The sequence below is a fragment of the Aquila chrysaetos genome, assembly GCF_900496995.4.
Source record: "Aquila chrysaetos chrysaetos chromosome W unlocalized genomic scaffold, bAquChr1.4 W_unloc_1, whole genome shotgun sequence".
Taxonomy (NCBI): domain Eukaryota; kingdom Metazoa; phylum Chordata; class Aves; order Accipitriformes; family Accipitridae; genus Aquila; species Aquila chrysaetos.
Window position 1 is genome coordinate 2378904 of NW_024470321.1, and position 19436 is coordinate 2398339.

The 19436-nt window shown below is 42.8% G+C and overlaps 1 protein-coding gene across 4 annotated transcripts in view; it reads left to right on the forward strand.

Annotated features, from left to right (window-relative positions):
* Positions 1-696: 696 nt before the first annotated feature.
* LOC121232868 (importin-11-like) overlaps positions 697-19436 on the forward strand; it is a 168165-nt gene continuing 149425 nt past the window's right edge. The window contains exons 1-4 of one of the 4 annotated variants that reach the window (XM_041121353.1): positions 723-823; positions 1608-1717; positions 11638-11781; positions 16938-17038. In XM_041121353.1, the coding sequence (XP_040977287.1) occupies positions 11644-11781; positions 16938-17038 (239 nt within the window). In that variant the 5' untranslated portion in view covers positions 723-823; positions 1608-1717; positions 11638-11643. Of the gene's footprint in view, positions 824-1607; positions 1718-11264; positions 11350-11637; positions 11782-16937; positions 17039-19436 lie in introns of all 4 variants that reach the window. The other 3 variants (XM_041121352.1, XM_041121351.1, XM_041121354.1) reach the window with 3 other exon arrangements.

Sequence of the window (19436 nt, forward strand, 5' to 3'; positions counted from 1 at the left end):
TTCTACTAACAGCCCCTTCACACCATTCTTCCCCATCATTATAACTTCAGAATAATCACACAATACATAAAACTGTCAAAAGTTTAAATTTTCTTCAATTATTTTCAATCATTTACAGACCAAACTCACCAGGAGAAAGCCATTATCCTGATTTGATGTGAAATACACAAATGAAGCAGTGAACAGTTGTGAGGGAAGCCCAATAGTCCTATTATTTTAAATCAGGGAATGGCAATTAATTCAGCCACGGTTTCACAGCTGTGCTGCACCGAAGCAGTGTGGCGGCAACCCAGGTTTACAGGCCACTTCCCCGCACGAAGGCCGCGAGCTGGTAAGCAGGCCTGAGGCGACTAGCACAGGCACACCCCAAGGGCCATTATTCAGCGGCCGCGAACCCCGGCTTGCTGCACCACAGGTTTAAGCTCGCTTCTCGGGGATGGCTGAACAGCAGGGCCATCCCTTAGCAGAGATAAAGACACACCGGGTACAGAGCTCTATCCGCCCCGAGGGCCGGTAGCAGCCCCACCACTCCTTATGGAGAAGCCTTCCTCCACCTTTCCACCCGTCGAAGCAACTGACGTCAAACAGCGCCGCGCACTAGGTACCCCCACCCACACCACCCCGAGTATCCGCCTCTAGCAGTAAGAGGCGCATGCGCACCAGAGGGTGCACCTCCCCATCTACTGTCGACGGCGTCTGTAAGTGCTGCGGGGAGAGCTGGCGCATGTCGCTGGATGATGACGTCAGCTGCGGCGCGCCGGGGGAGGTGGGGTGCCATAGCGGCAGCAGCTGGTCTCGGCTTGTGGTGCGAGCTTCGGAACAGGTGGGGCTGCGTGTAGTGCTGTCAGCCGCCATGGTGAGCTGCGCTCGTGGGGCCGCCGCCGCCGCCCAGGGGCTTCCCCGCTATTGCGGGCCGCCCTTTTAGGACCGAGAGGGTGGTGGCGATGCGGGCCCGGAAGTGGGCGGCTGCGAGTTGCTGCCCCGGTGTGGCGGGCTGGCGTCTTCCCATGTTCCTCAGTATGGTGGGCGAGCGAGCGGTGGCGCGATGTGGAGCTGGTCGGTGCTGGGTTCGGGCGGGCGCCGTGCAGTGCCGTGCAGTGCCGTGCAGTGCCGTGCAGTGCCGTGCAGTGCGCGCGGGCGGGCCGGCGGTAGGCTGAGGAAAGGGAGGGAAAAATGGTTTCGGCTTAAAGCAAGGCACAGCTCAGAGGAAGGAGCCCTAAAGTTGGAGTGCACTGAACGATGCTCTTTCCGGCTGCTCTTTACCCGTATATATAGGTTGTTTGTTTACATCTTCTGTATTTTTATTTGAGCTATCAGGTGCTGTTCTGTGCTAGTGTAGCATTGCTTTTATGTATGTCGCTTTCTGTGCTGACTTCTGTTGACTGCCAAGGATAAAGCAACTCGGCTTTGCGTTTTATATTGTTTGGCAACGGCAAAGTGCTTTCTCTGAGTCAGAAGAAAAGAAAAACTGTTACCTAATTCCAGGGAACTATTTCCTAGTTTCAAATTGAAACAGTTTTCAGTCTGGGTAGAATCAATGGGAAGCCATCAGAAGAATATGAAGTATTAAGCTGTGCGGTTTGTTGACAGAAGTTGTTTTTTTGTAGGAAAGGGCAAGTATTGGTCTTTCATGAAAGATGGTTATTTTCTTCCTATGGGTTTTTGAAGAACAGCAATTGAAGTCTTACGGGAAAACAGATTCTTCTCTAAATCAAAGGTAGGGTCAGTGTAGTAGCGGTGAGTTATTTTTCCAGTTTATATTACCTTAGAAGACAACATGTGTAAAATGTAAGTACGTAGCCCTGCTTCCAGTACTGATATTGCTTCCAACTTCTGCTACTATGTGCCTTGCTTCCCTTGTCTTATAGGTCAAGTGTTGTCTGTAATGTATTTGCTGTGGCTTTCAAATTGGCATTGTTACCCAACACTAAGGGGACAGATGTGTTCTTTTAGGGATCCTTGGCAGAATGATGATGGCACTAAATCGCAGTTACAATTAAGGCTTTATTTTCTTAACAAGCTTTACATATAAAATTTTAAAACTGTATCATCAGAAGCAGGTTTTAACTGTGGTGAAACTGTGAAATGGTTTAAAGCAGTTTCAGAGCATGAGGGCAGACTGAAAGTTGAATTTCTATTTCAGCTGTTGCACAATAATTTGTTATAAAGAATTCTGTCTTATCTTTTTAAAAATCTGTTAAAATGAGGTGAGCTAGGAAGAAGTTAAAGGAACAAGATTGGTCTTGTGAGACTGGTCATCCTACAAGCATACTATTAAACATTAAAAATATTTTTCTGTTGTCTTTGTGTATCCCTTTGGCTTTCCCTATGTCATCAGTACTGAACCCTATGATAAGAATTTCTTCTGAGCTGTATCCAAGCAAATTCCTTGGAATAGTCTTACTGTTACTTTTTTTACTGCTTGTTGTCTGTTAGGAGTTTTTGGTCAGTTTGGTGCTTTCCATTTAACCTGAAAGGCCATTCTTCTTGTACTCAATATTTTATAATGTAATCTGAGTTACTTCCCTAAATATTATTGTCAGCCTTGCTTACTGCTGTCCTTTATTCCTGTGTTCTTCCTTCTTAGTCTTTGTTCTTTTATCCCTTGTGTCTTCTACGTGCTGATTTTTTTCAGACCTAGATTTTAGTTTCAGTGTTGCATTTTTGTAAAAATAAATTTGTAGAAGTTTTAGTCCTCTGTTTTTGTCAATAGCAGTATGGAAAAAAAAAACCCCAAACCATAACTCTTTCCTACTTAGACATTTTTGTCTTCCTTACTATGGCTTAAATTGGGCAAAGTATAGACAGCCTTGTTCATTTATGTAAAGAAAAATTAATCTATTGTTTTTTAAAATCTCAGTAATGACTAACATTAGTCATTGTAGTGATTGTGGTCATTAGTATAGTGGTGTTTTGGATTTAGGATGAGAATAATGTTGATAACACACTGATGTTTTAGTTGTTGCTAAGTAGTTCTTATCCTAAGTCAAGGGTTTTTCAGTTTCCCATGCTCTGCCAGCGAGGAGGTACACAAGAAGCTGGGAGGGAGCATGGCCAGGACAGCTGGCCCAAACTAGCTAGAGGGATATTCCATACCATAGGACATCATGTTCAGTATATATAGACAGGGGAGTTGACTGGGAGGGGCCAATTGCTGCTTGGGGACTGGCTGGGCATTGGTCAGTGGGTGGTGAGCAATTGCATTGTGCATCACTTGTCTTCCTTGGGTTTTATTTCTCTCTGTTTTTGTTACCTTCGTTTTCATTACTATTATTATTATATTTAATTTTATTTCAATTATTAAACTGTTTTCTTCTCAACCCACGAGTTTTCCTTTTTTCCCCCTGATTCTCCTCCCCATCCCACTGGGAGGGGGAAGGAGTGAGCGAGTAGCTGCGTGGTGCTTAGTTGCTGGCTGGGGTTAAACCATGACAAGTGGTTAGTGGTTTTAGGAGAACCCTGAGTAGCCAAGGTACTAGCAGTTTGTTTGTGTTTTGTTTTTTGGTGTGTGTTTGTTTTACTGATCAGTAGAAATACTAACATATGGCATGATTGGTACAGGTACTATAATGTTAGAAAAGAGGCTCATAGGAAAGTTTATAGACGGCTAGAGAGGGGTTGGTATAACTACCAACTGTTCCTGAAATTGACAGTATCCTTAAAAGCAGTGCTAGTATGTCATGTGAATATCGCTAGGAATGTTAGCATTCATGTTACTTGTGTCTTCAGAAGGTGACCCCATAAGTGGTTCTTGTGGCTTTTCAGAATGGAAACTTTGTTTTTCCCATTTTTCTTAAAACAAGTGTGCTGGAAAAAAAAGACAACCTTAAGTTTCTCCTTGAACCTCCCAAAATGCAGCTTGTAGCTTTTGCCCCTAGTTATATAATCTGCTGACAAGAAGTGTTTGGCTCTGTTCTCCTTGTAAGTGCCCTTCAGGTAGTGTGGTGGGTTGACCCTGGCTGGATGCCAGGATCCCACCAAAGATGCTCTATCACTCCCCTTCCTCAGCTGGACAGGGGAGAGAAAAATATAACAAAAAGCTTGTGAGTCAAGATAAGGACAGGGAGAGACCACTCACCAGTTACTGTCAAGGGCAAAACAGACTCGGGGAAATTAGTATAATTTATTATCAATTAAAATAAGAGTAGTGTAATGAGAAAAAAACCCAAATCTTAAAAACACCTTCCCCCCACCACTCCCTTCTTCCTGGGCTCAACTTCATTCCTGAGTTCTCTACCTCCTCCTCGCAAGCGGTGCAGGGGGGCGGGGAATGGGGGTTGTGGTCAGTTCATCACATGTTGTCTCTGCTGGTCCTTCCTCCTCGCTCTCTTCCTCTGCTCCAGTGTGGGGTCCCTCCCACAGGAGACAGTCCTCCATGAACTTCTCCAACGTGGGTCCTTTCCATGGGGTACAATTCTTCACGAACTGCTCCAGCATGGGTCCCTTCCATGGGGTGTGGTCCTTCAGGAATGGACTGCTCCAGTGTGGGTCCCCCATGGGGTCACAAGTCCTGCCAGCAAACCTGCTCCAGCAAGGGCTCCTCTCTTTCCATGGGGCCACAGGTCCTGCCAGGAGCCTTTTCCAGCACAGGCTTCCCATGGGGTCACAGCCTCCTTCAGGGCACATCCATCTGCTGCACTGTTGACCTCCATGGGCTGCAGGGGGACAGCCTGCCTCACCATGGTCTTCCCCACGGGCTGCAGAGGAATCTGCTCCAGTGCCTGGAGCACCTCTTCCCCTTCCTTCTTCACTGAACTTGGTGACTGCAGAGTTGTTTCTCTCACATGTTCTTGCTCCTCTCTCCAGCTGCAGTTGCTGTTGTGCAGTTGTTTGGTTTGCTGTGTTGCATCTGTCTGTGTCCTCCCATCCCCCCCTCCCCCCTTCTTAAATATGTTATCACAGAGGTGCTGTCACTGTTGCTGATTGGCTCAGCCTTTGCCAGTGGTGGGTCTGTCTTGGAGCCATCTGGCATTGGCTCTGTTGGATGTGGGGGAAGCTTCTAGCAGCTGTTATGGAGGCTCACACAAGTCCAACTGATGTTAAAAATCAGATTTATTCTTCAGTAAAAAATTTAGTTAGAACTCTGATAACATTTGTGAACCACAGGCTCAATGATGTAAGGGGAATTAGTATTACACAGCTGACTTAAGAATTCTTAAGATTTAAAAATGATGACTCAAAATGCACATATCGCCTAAAAGATTAGGGCTCTCAACATTGAGGAGTTACCTCGGGCAGTGTCCTGACACAAGGGAAGAGTCCCCGACTGCAGACCTGCTGCTCTGAGGAGGACTGATTCCAACATGTCCTCTGGTGGGACCCCGTTTATACCCTTGTTGAATCTGATCTGTGGTCATTTTAATCCACATTGGCCAAAAGGTCAACACTTCCGTGTACCTGTCGTGTTTGATTGGTCAGTTTAATTTTCAACCTGCGGCCTCTAGGGTTTGGTTTTCTTTTGCCTCTCCTCCCTGCCCAGAGAAGTTTTGTTTCCTGTTGGGGCGGGTGTATCTGTCACAGCAGCTTCTGACAGAAGCCACCCCTGTAGCCCCCCTGCTACCAGAACCTTGCCATACAAACCCAATACAGGTAGTTAGGTGTCTACAAAGTCTTCCCTTGTCTTCCACTTTACCAGACTAAACAAGTCTTCAACCTCTCTTCATAGGTCATTTGCTTTAGACCCCAGACCATCTTAGTAGCTCTGGCTTCTCTCCAGTTTGTACACTTTTTTTCTTCAACTCAGGAAAGGGAGAACAATGATGACAAAATTGAAGACAGTATTCTAAAAGTAGTCTTGGCTACTGCTGAGTAAAGGAGAATAATAACATCCCTAGAGCCACTTTCCCCATTCCTCTTAAAGTAGCCCAGTATGTAGTTTGCATTATCATCAGTGAGAACGCACTGTATTTTGGGTGATAGATTTACCACTTTCTCTCCTGTTGTGGTTTAACCCCAGCCAGCAACTAAGCTCCACACAGCTGCTCACTCACTCCCCCCACCCAGTGAGATGGGGGTGATACCTTGAATAAAGATTGGAGATGGAAGACACTCCACTGTATCTCTGTAGTGCTTAATTTATGCTTGCTTGAGCAACTTCAGAACTTTGGTATGTACAAATAAGAAAACCCTGAGCTTTGTTAATAGTATGCACAAATAGATAAGAAGCCTTAGGCCCTGCTGAGCTTTGTGATTAAAACCAGCCAGGACCAGTTTAGGACCAGCTAACTGGGAGGAAGAGATGAACCACCTGGGATGACCTGCACTGCGCATGCCTTAAGGGAAAGTTCAATTAGAGGACACCAAGAAAATGACCACCAGAGGGTCTCGAAGACCCCAAAAAACCACCGATCCATTTAATAGCCCATGCCCAAAAGGGCAGACACTATGTAGATAATTTCTGGGAAATAATATGAGTATGTACAACAATTCTGGGAAATGTAATGAATATATATATATTGGAACAATATAAGCTTTGCTTGCTGTAGGTAGTGGTATGCACACTAGGAGGAACTATCCCCTGTGCATCCAGTGCTGCAATAAAGAATGCCTGCTTTCTGAAACTCCAAAATTGAGTCTTAGAGAGTTTCTTCGACCGGCTTTTTTGGTAACAAGGGAGAGAATTGGGGGGGGGGGAGTAAAACTCATGGGTTGAGACAAGAACAGTTTAATAGAACAGAAAAGAATAAAATAATAATGATAATAAAATGACAATAATAATAAAAGGATTGGAATATACAAGTGATGCACAATGCAGTTGCTCACCACTCACTGACCAATGCCCAGTTAGTTCCCAAGTGGCAATCCCTCCCACCCCCACTCCCCCCAGTTTATATACTGGGCATGATGTCACATGGTATGGAATACCCCATTGGCCAGTTTGGGTCAGCTGTCCTGGCTGTGTCTCCTCCCAACTTCTTGTGCCTCTCCAGCCTTCTTGCTGGCTGGACATCAGAAACTGAAAAATCCTTGACTTCAGACTAAACATTACTTAGCAACAACTGAAAACATCAGTGTGTTATCAACATTCTTCTCATACTGAACTCAAAACATAGCACTATACCAGCTACTAGGAAGACAATTAACTCTATCCCAGCCGAAACCAGGACATCTCCTAATTTCAGAGAATCTTAACTGAATCCATTCTTGTACCTCATTACAGTGGAAAAGAATTTATTGAATGCTTAACAAAAGATAAAAAAAAATGTACAGAATTAATTGCTTGGATATGAGTTGTTATACTGCATTCTTTGAAATCCAGAAAAAGTGAAGTTTGGAGGCATTTACTGATGAAATCTTTTGTTTTGTTCCCTTGCAGATACATAGCAGTCCTGGATTTGTTTTCATAACTGACATGATTCTAAAATTTGGATGTATTTCAGTGTTATGGGAATACTACCTGCATATTCTTTTGGCTCTATCAAAAGGATTGACTACTCAGGGAAAACATTAAACCAGTATGGCAGAACATTGAAGAGACTTGGACTATTCTCTGAAGTAAACTGTGTATGCAGATACTTCCTTAGATAGGAAATTAAGGACTACAGAGTAGAATAGAAGTGGGTCTTGGATTTTTGCAAGCGATAGGAGGCGAAGGAGTTTGGGAGTGGGAATGGAAGTGCAGGACATTGGATGGTAACGATGATGAGATCATATTGGTACTTGCAGTTTCTGAAGACACTGCTGTCTCGTTGTGCTGAGGGGTGGCATTTGATGTGTTCCATGTCTTATAGGCTCCCCCCCCCTCCCCGTCAACTGAGAATATGCTGTTGTCTCAGTTCTGCGCATATTCACTGGGATCTTGGAGAGTAGCTTTTCCTTGTTGTGTGCAATTAGGCTCTTTTCCCTCTGTGGTGGAAAAAGACTTAACTGCAAGGTTCAAGCAAATGATTTATTTGAACTTCACTTACAGACTTAACACACCACTATTGCAGGTTTTACAGATACAATGGAGGAATGCACTATTGCAATTTTTAAGGCAAGAGTAGTACACTATTACAACCACAAGCGATTCACAAACACACATGCGTTTACAAACTTAAAGCATAAACAATATTCACTTACCCCTCCAGGTAAGGGCTCTCAATCCCAGGGAAGTTACCTCAACCAGCGTCCCGATCAAGGCGGGGAAGGGTCTCCTTCACAAGCCAACTGTATAGTTGGAGAAGTGACTCCCCCATTTCCAACCTGAATCTTAGAGTTTTTAATCCCCTGACTTGTGGAATGGTGTGTATGACTATGAGTGGATTATGATACATGCCTAAGTGGGTTATGTATATCTGAGTGGAGTTTCCCCTTATCTTTCCTTTGTTGGTCTGTGATTGTTTGAATACACAAGGTTGTCATTTGAAACTGAAGCTGAAACCCTCCAGTTCTTTTTTTTTTTTTTTTTTTTTTTTTTTTTTACCTTGCTTCCTCAGGCAACTGAATAGTGGTTGGATTGAGACTCAGGGCATACTATTTGTTAAGGGATTTCAAGGCTCAGTTCAGGTTTTGGTTCTTTGAATGGCACAGCCACTGCCCTGTTTAGTTTAGGGTTTATCAGACAACCCAGGGCTAAGCTGTCTACACAGCTCCCTGTGTGAGTGAGTCATCTCTGCAGAGAGACAGGGTCTCAAGGCAATCTAAGGCTGGGTTGCTTTTGTAACCCCCCATGAGTCGCCTGTGTGCACTAGACATGGTGAAACTTGTTTATGTATGAACTATGAGCCGGACAATCCAAACACCCTCATAGAAGCAGAAATTCTGGCATAGCAATAGATCCATGCTTGGATTTGCAATTAGAAAATGTTCAACACTTCTGTCCACTGAAGGGATTTACATCCCCCCCCCCCCCCATGCTACTTAGTTGTGATAGCAATGGTTATGAACCACAGAAAAGCAGTAGAAAGCAAGCAACGTTCCTGAAATTGCTCAACGTTTATTGTGAAGACACAGTCTGAGATTAGTAAGTAAAGATGGGAAACACTAACCTTACCCAATGATCAAACTTGGAAATTCTGGCTGTTATGACTTGAAGTGCAGACTCTGCCTTCCTTCTAAGAAAATGTTGCTTAAAAGGTTAATAGATTCTACCAGCATTTCTATGCATGCCTCATGGCTATGAAGATACCCAAAAGATCACAGCTACTTAATACTTGCCGCCTCTGTTTCATCTCTAGGACAGTCTTGTAGAACTTGTTCAACAATGAGTTAAACTCTAGAAATACTCATCAGACTGTGGAGAAAATCCTTGTCTGTATGGTGTAACCCATGTCCCTCTGCCTTTGCTGTGCAACAGAAAAGCCTTTTCTACCTCCTGATTTGTAAGAGATGAAAATTGTCTCTATCCCACAATATTAGAGCTGCAGTTCATGGGCCTTTGCTGTTCTGTGTGGTCTAAAAGCATCTGTATGTCAAAAAAGGGGGGGGGGGGCAAGTGGGGGGAGGTCACAACAAATCAAGATTTGAGAGATCTGGGTTTAAACTCCTAAAGTACAGCTGGGCTCTATCTGCAGGAATGGATTTCACAAAGGCATCTGTACATGGCAGTAATTAAAACTATGTTTTGGGAGGATCCCATTAACACATAAGGTGTGAGCTGATGCCCTCATTGAGTCAATCATCTCTACAGAGTGCATGCAGAGGATAAGTTCTCAATAGAAATCCTGTTTGTGAGAAGGGAATGTAAGGAGAGACTTCATCAGAGTTGAAATTGTGTTAGGACTTGAGACTGTAATGGCTTGACACTGTTAGAAGTCCTGTATTCCTCCTTCCTCCCCTAGACAGTTCCTGGTGTCTGTTGAACCATGTGCTTGGATGACTTGACTCAATAACTTTGGGGAAAAAAAAAAAATAAAAATAAAAAAAAAATCCTCCAGAGAACTATAAGGTGGGGTTAGTGAGTTCAGCTGGCTTCCTGAAAGCAAGGACCTGAGCTAGTGAAAGGAAAGGAGTGGAAAGACTAAAAAAAAATGGTGAGGAATGGGAAGAACTGGGGTCTGGGGGTCTTGCCTTGACATCAATTCTTTGTGCTGGGCACTATTACACATAGGGTAAACCAGTCCCAATTGGATTTATAGTCTAAATCAGGGTCTTGGTTCCCTGGAAATTAATGGTCTTCTGAGAAGTGAGCTGAGAATTTGAATGTTTAAATTTGTTATGCAATGGTCTCATAATCACAGGAAATTTTTAGAGAATCTGCGAGTTGATAAAGATTGAAATGACTGATACAAGAAGATACGAAGAAATAAAAGGTAGATCAGTTTTGCAGGGCAGATAAAGCAGAGAGATAAAAAGATGCATCACATGGGTAGTATAAAACAGAGGTTGAGTTACTTGTTCTGTTCAATTATTGCTGTAGAGAGAGATGATTTTGTGGTTAGTAGTTTTGAAAGTATACTTTTTTTTAACCTTAGGATATTGAATTTTTAGTCTGTTTTTGTTGAGGATGATTGGAGACTTACATATTGTGAGTTCTTAGATTTTTATATATATATAATCTTTTTAATTATGCAGGACTATTACTGGTATAAAGGTCTTTAATCTTGTTGCTTGTTTTGTTGTTAGGGTGGTTTTTTGTTTTTTTTTAAATCAAAATTTTAAACCTGTATCAGAATAAGATTTAATTTCTCTGACTTTCTTACCATCACCCTAACAATTTTACACCTCACTTTTTTTTTTTCTTCCCCTGAAGGTTGGAAAGATAAACTTTTTTTAATGTTAAACAAAAGCAAATCCTCAGGCCTGTTTGTAGAAGAGAAATAAACTGTGCTTGGTTGTTTATTTATAAAACTTTAATCCATAAATATTTTAACATACATCTGTATTATGAAAAGTTTACATAGGTTATAAATGGAAGATTTTTATAGACAGAAAACCACTTTTAATTGTCACACTTCATAGGTGGTTTTATATATGTTTCTCTTTAATTTGTTGTAATGCTGTTTCTGCAATCTCTGTTTGTGTCATCTGGTGAGCAATGTTTTGTCTTTATAGAGTACAAGAATGTATTGGAAATTAGGCAATTTGCTTTGTCAGTTCATCTGATTAGCATTTTGTATGCTAAATAGATAATGAAGGAATACAAATATATTGAGGAAAATTCAGTTTCATTTAGGACTCTAATTGTGAAACTACAATTAATCCTCTTTTAAATCTATATAAAATGTTTAGATAGTTAAATTCTACAATTCAAATCTATCTGAAATGGGTCAGTTTCTCTTTTGGGGGAAAAACCTATTCAGAAAAAAAAAAATGTTAATACTCTGCATCTTTGCCTCTTTCAGATAGTCTCATGGTTTGCTCTGTCCTACAGCTGAAGTTATTGCTACTTGCGGTTTTGTTCTTAGTTTTCTGTGCTTCACAGGAGAGGTAACTAGTTTTAAAATCAATATATTTTCTGTAATTCCTCAAATCTCGTGAATGTGCTTGTAATGATAGACTTAATGCTTGCTTTTTCTGCTGAGAAATTTCTGAAAGCAAAATAGTTTAATCACCATACTTTGACACTGCCTGTGAGTGGGTGTAATACTATCTTATACAGTATAGTCTAATGAAAAATTAGTGTGGGGCGTTTAGATAATATGAATGGAAAATACCTGTCTGTATTTGCTGTCTTTTTTTTCTTAAGTGTTTTTCCTCCTTTTAAAATGTTCTCAGATTTTCATGGATCTCAATAGTGCTAGCACTATTGTTTTGCGAGTCTTAACCCAAGCTACTAGTCAAGATACTGCAGTGTTGAAACCAGCTGAGGAACAACTAAAGCAGTGGGAGACACAGCCAGGCTTTTATTCAGTCTTGTTGGTAAGATACAGTGTAAAAGTGCTATTACATAAACTTTGAGTAATTTTGAATGTGGCTTTCTAGAATACTGTTGAACCATGACCTCTGGCTGAGAGAAGATTTGAGCTTGTATATACCAAGGCAGTAACCACCTTTTCTTTATTGTGGAGGTGATGCATTCTGACAGTTTTTGTAGAAAGTTTCCCTATGCTTTTCATTGTACTAAGTTTGATGCACAGCTGGGATTGCTTTCCTTGTCAGCAGAGAGACACTCCCAGAGAGATTAGCTGACCGGGCTGATAGTAAGGTTCCTGGAATGGGAAAGGTTGAATACTTCTAAAGGTACTACTACTGTTGGTGAAATAGATGCATTAATATGGTGCAAGGTGATGAAAACATAGTCAAAGAAGGAGACCAAATGGTTTCAGAGGAGACACTCAGAAGTTAACAGTGTTGTTACACTCTGATTCCTATGTGTATGTGTTTTATAATATAATAGTCTTAAAAAACATACAGATAAACTGTTTTTCCTACAAACATCTGTCTTTAGTGCACAGGATGAATGACTCAGACTTGTGGAGTGACATGTTCTGTTCTCTGTAGACACTTTTTTTGATTTGTTTTGAAAAGTTGAAGGTGAGTCAGGGGATTTAGGGAAAGGGAAAAAAAAAATAATCTGACTTTCAAGCTGTCTAATTCTGTTTTACCCACTGCCTTTGTCATAGTGTTTCTGTGGTGATAAACAATTTTGATAGAAAACAGCAGAAATAGCCACTGACTGGGCATTCTTTATATTCTAGATGTTTGCTGTGAGACCTTACAGCTCAAGTTGTAGACAAGTTGAGCACTCACAGCTGTAACTGAAGTTGATGGGAGTTAGTTTTAGATTTAAAGCCTAAAAATGTAGGGTTTAAAAGGATCAAATGATGTTAATTCTATTAATGTGGTTAAGCAGGCCTGTTTGGGGACACATCAGCCTTTCTTCAAGTGTGATATATAAACAGTAATCTTGCAAACTAAATAGAAGTAGAGAATCTCTGCTGCTTTGTTTAACTTGACTATGACAGGTGGACTGCCTGGGAGAGCAGATAGTTGGCACATTCTTGGTAGAGCAGAAAAGGGTGGGGGGAAGGAGATTGTGGTGGGTTGACCCTGGCTAGATGCCAGGTGCCCACCAAGATGCTCTGTCAGTCCCCCTCCTCAACTGGACAGGGGAGGGAAAATATAACTATAAATACTCTTGGGTCAGGATAAGGACAGGGAGAGACCACTCACCAATTACTGTCAAGGGCAAAACAGACTCGGGGAAATTAGTTTAATTTATTATCAATTAAAATCAGAGTAGTGTAATGAGAAATAAAACCAAATCTAAAAACATCTTTCCCCTACCCCTCCCTTCTTCCTGGGCTCAACTTCACTCCCAATTTTCTCTACCTCCTCCTCCCCCCGAGCAGTGCAGGGGGATGGGGAATGGGGTTTGCGGTTAGTTCATCACATGTTGTTTCTGCTGCTCCTTCCTCCTCAGGGGGAGGACTCCTCACACTCTTCCCCTGCTCCAGCGTGGGGTCCCTCCCACAGGAGACGGTCCTCCACTAACTTCTCCAATGTGAGTCCCTTCCACGGGGTGCAGTCCTTCAGGAACAGACTGCTCCAGCGTGGGTCCCCTGCGGGGTCACCAGTCCTGCCAGAAAACCTGTTCCAACATGGGCTCCTCTCTCCATGGGGTCACAGGTCCTGCCAGGAGCCTGCTCCAGCGCGGACTTCCCACAGTGTCACAGCCTCCTCTGGGTGCATCCGCCTGCTCCGGCGTGGGGTCCTCCACAGGATACAGGTGGATATCTGCTCTGGCGTGGACCTCCATGGGCTGCAGGGGGACAGCCTGCCTCACCATGGTCTTCACCACAGGCTGCAGGGGAATCTCTGCTCCGGCGCCTGGAGCACCTCCTCCCCCTCCTTCTTCACTGACCTTGGTGTCTGCAGAGTTGTTTCTCTCACATATTCTCACTCCTCTCTTCCGGCTGCTGTTGCACAGCAGTTTTTTTTCCCTTCTTAAATATGTTATCCCAGAGGCACTACTACCATCACTGATTGGTTCAGCTGTGGCTGGTGGTGGGTCTGTCTTGGAGCCGGCTGGCACTGGCTCTGTCAGACACGGGGGAAGCTTCTAGTGGAGTTATTAATGTTAGTTTCTGTGCTTCTCTTTGAAGGTGTTGTTTTCCTCCCTTTTGAAGAACAGAGCTGAAAAGTTGGAGATAGAATGGTTGTTTTTTGAAAAGCAACCTCTGTCCTTTACCAGTTGTATCAATTTATGTATTTTTTAGCTTCATTCCCGTAATTTCTACAACAGCGTTACTGTGTTATATGAAATACTCTTTGTTTTGGGAAGTTCATATATGGATACAGAACATAGAGAGGTTTTGCTGGTTCTTGTGTAGATACCTTGGTGTATTGGGTTTGCGTGGCAAGGTTTTGGTAGCAGGGGAGCTGCAGGGGTGGCTTCTGTGAGAAGCTGCTAGAAGCTTCCCCTATGTCCAATAGAGCCAATGCCAGCCGGCTCCAAGACGGACCCGCTGCTGGCCAAGGCCGAGCCCATCAGCAATGGTGGTAGCGCCTGTGTGATAACATATTTAAGAAGGGAGAAAAAAATGCTGCGCAACTGCAGCCAGAGGACAGGAGTGAGACTATGAGAGAGACACCACTCTGTAGACACCAAGTTCAGTGAAGAAGGAGGGGGAGGAGGTGCTCCAGGTGCTGGAGCAGAGATTCCCCTGCAGCCCGTGGTGAAGACCATGGTGAGGCAGGCTGTCCCCCTGCAGCCCATGGAGGTCCACGGTGCAGCAGATATCCACCTGCAGCCCGTGGAGGACCCCACGCCGGAGCAGGTGGATGCGCCCAAAGGAGGCTGTGACCCCATGGAGAGCCTGTGCTGGAGCAGGCTCCTGGCAGGACCTGTGGAAAGAGAGGAGCCCATGCTGGAGCAGGTTTTCTGGCAGGACTGGTGACCCCACAGGGGACCCACGCTGGAGCGGTGTGCCCCGAAGGACTGCACCCTGTGGAAGGGACCCATGCTGGAGCAGTTCATGAAGAATTGCAGCCCATGGGAAGGACTCACCTTGGAGAAGTTTGCGGAGGACTGTCTCCTGTGGGAGGGACCCCATGCTGGAGCAGGGGAAGAGCATGAGGAGGAAGGAGGGGCAGAGACAACATGTGATGAACTGACCGCAACCCCCATTTCCCTGTCCCCCTGCCCCGCTCGGGGGGAGGAGGAGGTAGAGAAAATCAGGAGTGAAGTTGAGCCCAGGAAGAAGGGAGGGGTGGGGGGAAAGGTGTTTTCAAGATTTGGTTTTATTTCTCGTTATCCTACTCTGATTTGATTGGCAATAAATTAAACCAATTTCCCCAAGTCGAGTCTGTTTTGCCCATGATGGTAATTGGTTGAGTGATCTCCCTATCTTTATCTTGGCCCTTGAGCCTTTGTTATATTTTCCCTCCCCTGTCCAGTTGAGGCGGGGGAGTGATAGAGCAGCTTGGTGGGCACCTGGCATCCAGCCAGCGTCAACCCACCACACTTTGCCTTTTTCTGCATTTCTTATCCTGCCCCACTCTAGTTTTGTGGTATTTTGATCTGAGGAAGCTTTGCTTCTGATGAATATTTTAGCTGGGAACGAAATGGTAATTTGAAGGCTCAGTGGGAGTTTCAGAACAAGTATTTTTTGTTTTCCTTGTTTAATTTGTTTTGCAATGCTTTGCGTGGATGTGAGGCTAAAGCAGTGTGACAATATTTGAAGTTTCCTCTTCATATCGTAAAATGCTTAAGTTGCTTTTTGCGAAAGGTCAAATCTTTCAAAGATTCAATCCCTTTTCCTAAACTAGCTTTGGGAAAGGAAGATGTATTACATAAAGATCCTTTTCATGTTGTGTGGTGTTTATTGTTGGGCTACAACCTTTTTGATGTTTTTCTAAAGGTTACTAGTTTTGAGTCGATAGCTTTGTTGGCATGTAAGTAGTCTTTTGCTTTGTAGTGATTGGAGTTTGTGAAGGTTGTTTTTTTTGTGCTGGGCGTTATATTTAAAAAGCTGCTGTTACTGTAGAAATAGAATTTGAGAGAAGGTTAAGGTTTGAATTTATAGTGAAAATGCTTGATGAGGTCCCTGGTTTCTATAGTGCTGAGTTCTTTGAAGAGTTTATTTATAGTTTCTTCAAACATGGCACCCAAAGTAGCAGATGCTCTTGACCTCAATCCCTGTGTTTTTCATGTCCCTTCTTAATGGGCTTCTAAAAGCAACCGATACAAGTGGTGCACTCTTTTTCTACAGTGCACTGTAGAATAAGACCACTGAGCTCATGCCTATTTGTTCCCTAAAAGAGGAAGCAATGTCTCGCTTCCCTCAAGAAGGATCTATCTGATGCAGTCATTCTCCATGTGGAAAAGAGGAGAGTTGCTGTCCGGAGTAGTACCTGTATTAAGATTCAATAGCCTACCTTTTATTTTAGCTTTTCCCGATTGGTTAATTTTACAACGGTACTATATAAAATAATCTCTGTGTGTGTGTGTATATATATATATATATATGTACATGAAAGTGTGTATAGATAGATACAGATACAGTTAACTCTATCCCAGCTGAAACTAGGACAAGTAGTAGAAACTAATTTTCAAGAATAAGTATAGGCAAGTTTGAGAATTGCTGTCCTGCCAGATCACTGTTTTGCAGTCAACATTGGTAGTCAGGATAGTTCTTGGCACATGTCAAGATAACGAAGAAACCACCTGAAAGATCTCAGAGGCCTGTGGCACTGCACAATAAGAATAACTTCTCACTCTAGTCAGAATCCAGCTATATCCTTAAAGAGTGTAATAATTGGCTGGTGCTAGTAATTATTACCCTTTTATTCCCAGCTCAGCCAGATGAGATTAGAAATACACTTGCCCTTTATGTTGGGCTTATTTCTTACAAATCAATTATTAGGGCTAGTGATAAGCATTTTTGTAATCTTTTAAAATTAATGTTTAACACATAGTTTCACTTGTCTGTCAAATGCTAATACATTTTTTTATATACGCCTGTACATAGAAGTGCATGTATTTATACATACGCAAGTGCATGTGTTGATAAAAATTCTATCCTGTCTGTGGCATGTTGAGTGGTTTTTAACTTAATCTTTTTTCTTAACAGAATATCTTTACAAATCATACCCTGGATGTGAATGTAAGATGGTTAGCTGTGCTGTACTTTAAAAATGGAATTGATTGCTATTGGAGACGGGTCGCACCACAGTAAGTTCTAATTTTCTTCCACTTAACCTTCTACGGTAGGTTTTGTTACACTTGCCAAACTGGAAAACAGCAAATTCCTTGGTTGATAGAAGTTACTTTAGAATTTATGGTGAAATTGATAAAATGTTTCAATATTAGGACTCATTAATGAACCAGTCTGTTTTCATAGTACTTCTTACAACTCTGTTCATGTTTTACTTTTAAAACTGAGTTAGAAGTCTTTTTCATAGATGCCAGATTTTGAAGTGACGTGATAAGCTTGATAAAGTTAACACCTGGACTTTCTGATAGTGGCAGACATGAAAGGTAGGAAGTCTCTTGGAGAGATTATTAAGGAGACATTTCATTTAAGTTGATTCAGAATTTGTGTTGAATATATATGTAAGAGGCAGTAGCTATCACAGTAGGAAGTTCTGATCTTGATTTTTTTTTTTTTTTTTTTTTTTTTTTGTTCTGATATGTGGGTTCTAATAATGCATAACAAAAAGTTCTCCAAAGAAGCTAAAATCTAGCCAGTATTCTTGAGGACCAAATAATTTACTTATAAGTTATAAATAGTGCCATTACAATTTGTGATATCTACAGAACTATATACTTCTCAGTGTTCTGTGTGAAGTTTGTTTTTTTTCTTGAAAAAGTAGGTATAATTTCAAAAAGGGTGTTCTGGTTTTGGCTGGGATAGAGTTAACTTTCTTCCTAGTAGCTGGTACGGTGCTGTGTTTTGGATTTAGGATGAGAATAATGTTGATAACACACTGATGTTTTAGTTGTTGCTAAGTAGTTCTTATCCTAAGTCAAGGGTTTTTCAGTTTCCCATGCTCTGCCAGCGAGGAGGTACACAAGAAGCTGGGAAGGGAGCATGGCCAGGACAGCTGGCCCAAACTAGCTAGAGGGATATTCCATACCATAGGACGTCATGTTCAGTATATATAGACAGGGGAGTTGACTGGGAGGGGCCAATTGCTGCTTGGGGACTGGCTGGGCATTGGTCAGTGGGTGGTGAACAATTGCATTGTGCATCACTTGTCTTCCTTGGGTTTTATTTCTCTCTGTTTTTGTTACCTTCCTTTTCATTACTATTATTATTATATTTAATTTTATTTCAATTATTAAACTGTTTTCATCTCAACCCACGAGTTTTCCTTTTTTCCCCCCTGATTCTCCTCCCCATCCCACTGGGAGGGGGAAGGAGTGAGCGAGTGGCTGCGTGGTGCTTAGTTGCTGGCTGGGATTTAACCACGACAGACCTTTTGACGCCCAATGTGGGGCTCGAAGGGTTGAGATAACGACAGACCTGACCAGAGTGTGTTAAAACAAGTTTGTTACAAGCATTCATTATATCAGTTTAAGTCGCTGTTCACAATGTTGATTTGTTTATTCTCAGAGTTGTTGTGCTTGTTCTTAGAGTTGTGTTATGTAACACCTTCCTTGCTGTATGTGTTCCCTGTTGTGCTGTTTATCACCTCTGGGGGGCTGGGTTAAGGTTATCATCTTGTTGTACTTAGTAACACTGGCTTATAATATGATAAAATTCTGGTCGTGAGACTAATCTGGTATTTGTACTCGACATTGCCATCATCTCTGTACTTCAGGTGCCATCTCCTGGAGAGTATTAATAATTACACTTTTTACTGTTTCTCCTTGGGGAGCCAACCTATGGGGGAGACATCTTCCCATATCTTCCCCTTCTCCGCAATGTTAATTACAATAGTGTTTGAGAATTTTGAATATCCTTGGGATGCTCAAACCAGCATGTTCCTATTGTAATGTCTCCTGAATGTGTTTCAGGTCTTGTTTAGGGTTAAACCACTATTTAAGAATATCACCCAGAGATTAGCCCCTGTGATGGGCACTGCAGCTACTCTAACCCCGGTGATGGGTGATGGAGCTGAATCAGAGAATCAACCAGTGCTAGTATCAGTTGCCCTATACACAAGAAGAAATGGACACGAAAATCAGCTTATTTACTAAAGGAGGATGAAGCAGGGCCATCCCAAGAAAAGGAGGAAGAGGCAGAACAAGTAGTAACCACTCGCTCCCTACGCCTGAGTGAGCTGCAGGATATGCAAAAAGGTTTCAGCCATCGTCCAGGTGAGCACGTTATCACCTGGCTGCTCCGATGCTGGGACAATGGGGCTAGTAGCCTGGAATTAGAGAGTAGGGAAGCTAAGCAGCTGGGATCCCTTTCTAGGGAAGGGGGCATTGACAAGGCAATTGGAAAAGGGACACAAGCCCTCAGCCTCTGGAGGCGACTCCTGTCAAGCGTGAAGGAAAGGTACCCCTTTAAGGAAGATGTTATATGTCAATCAGGCAAGTGGACCACCAGGGAGAAAGGTATCCAGTACCTGAGGGAATTAGCCATGCTAGAGATGATTTGTTATGACCTGGACAATGCACA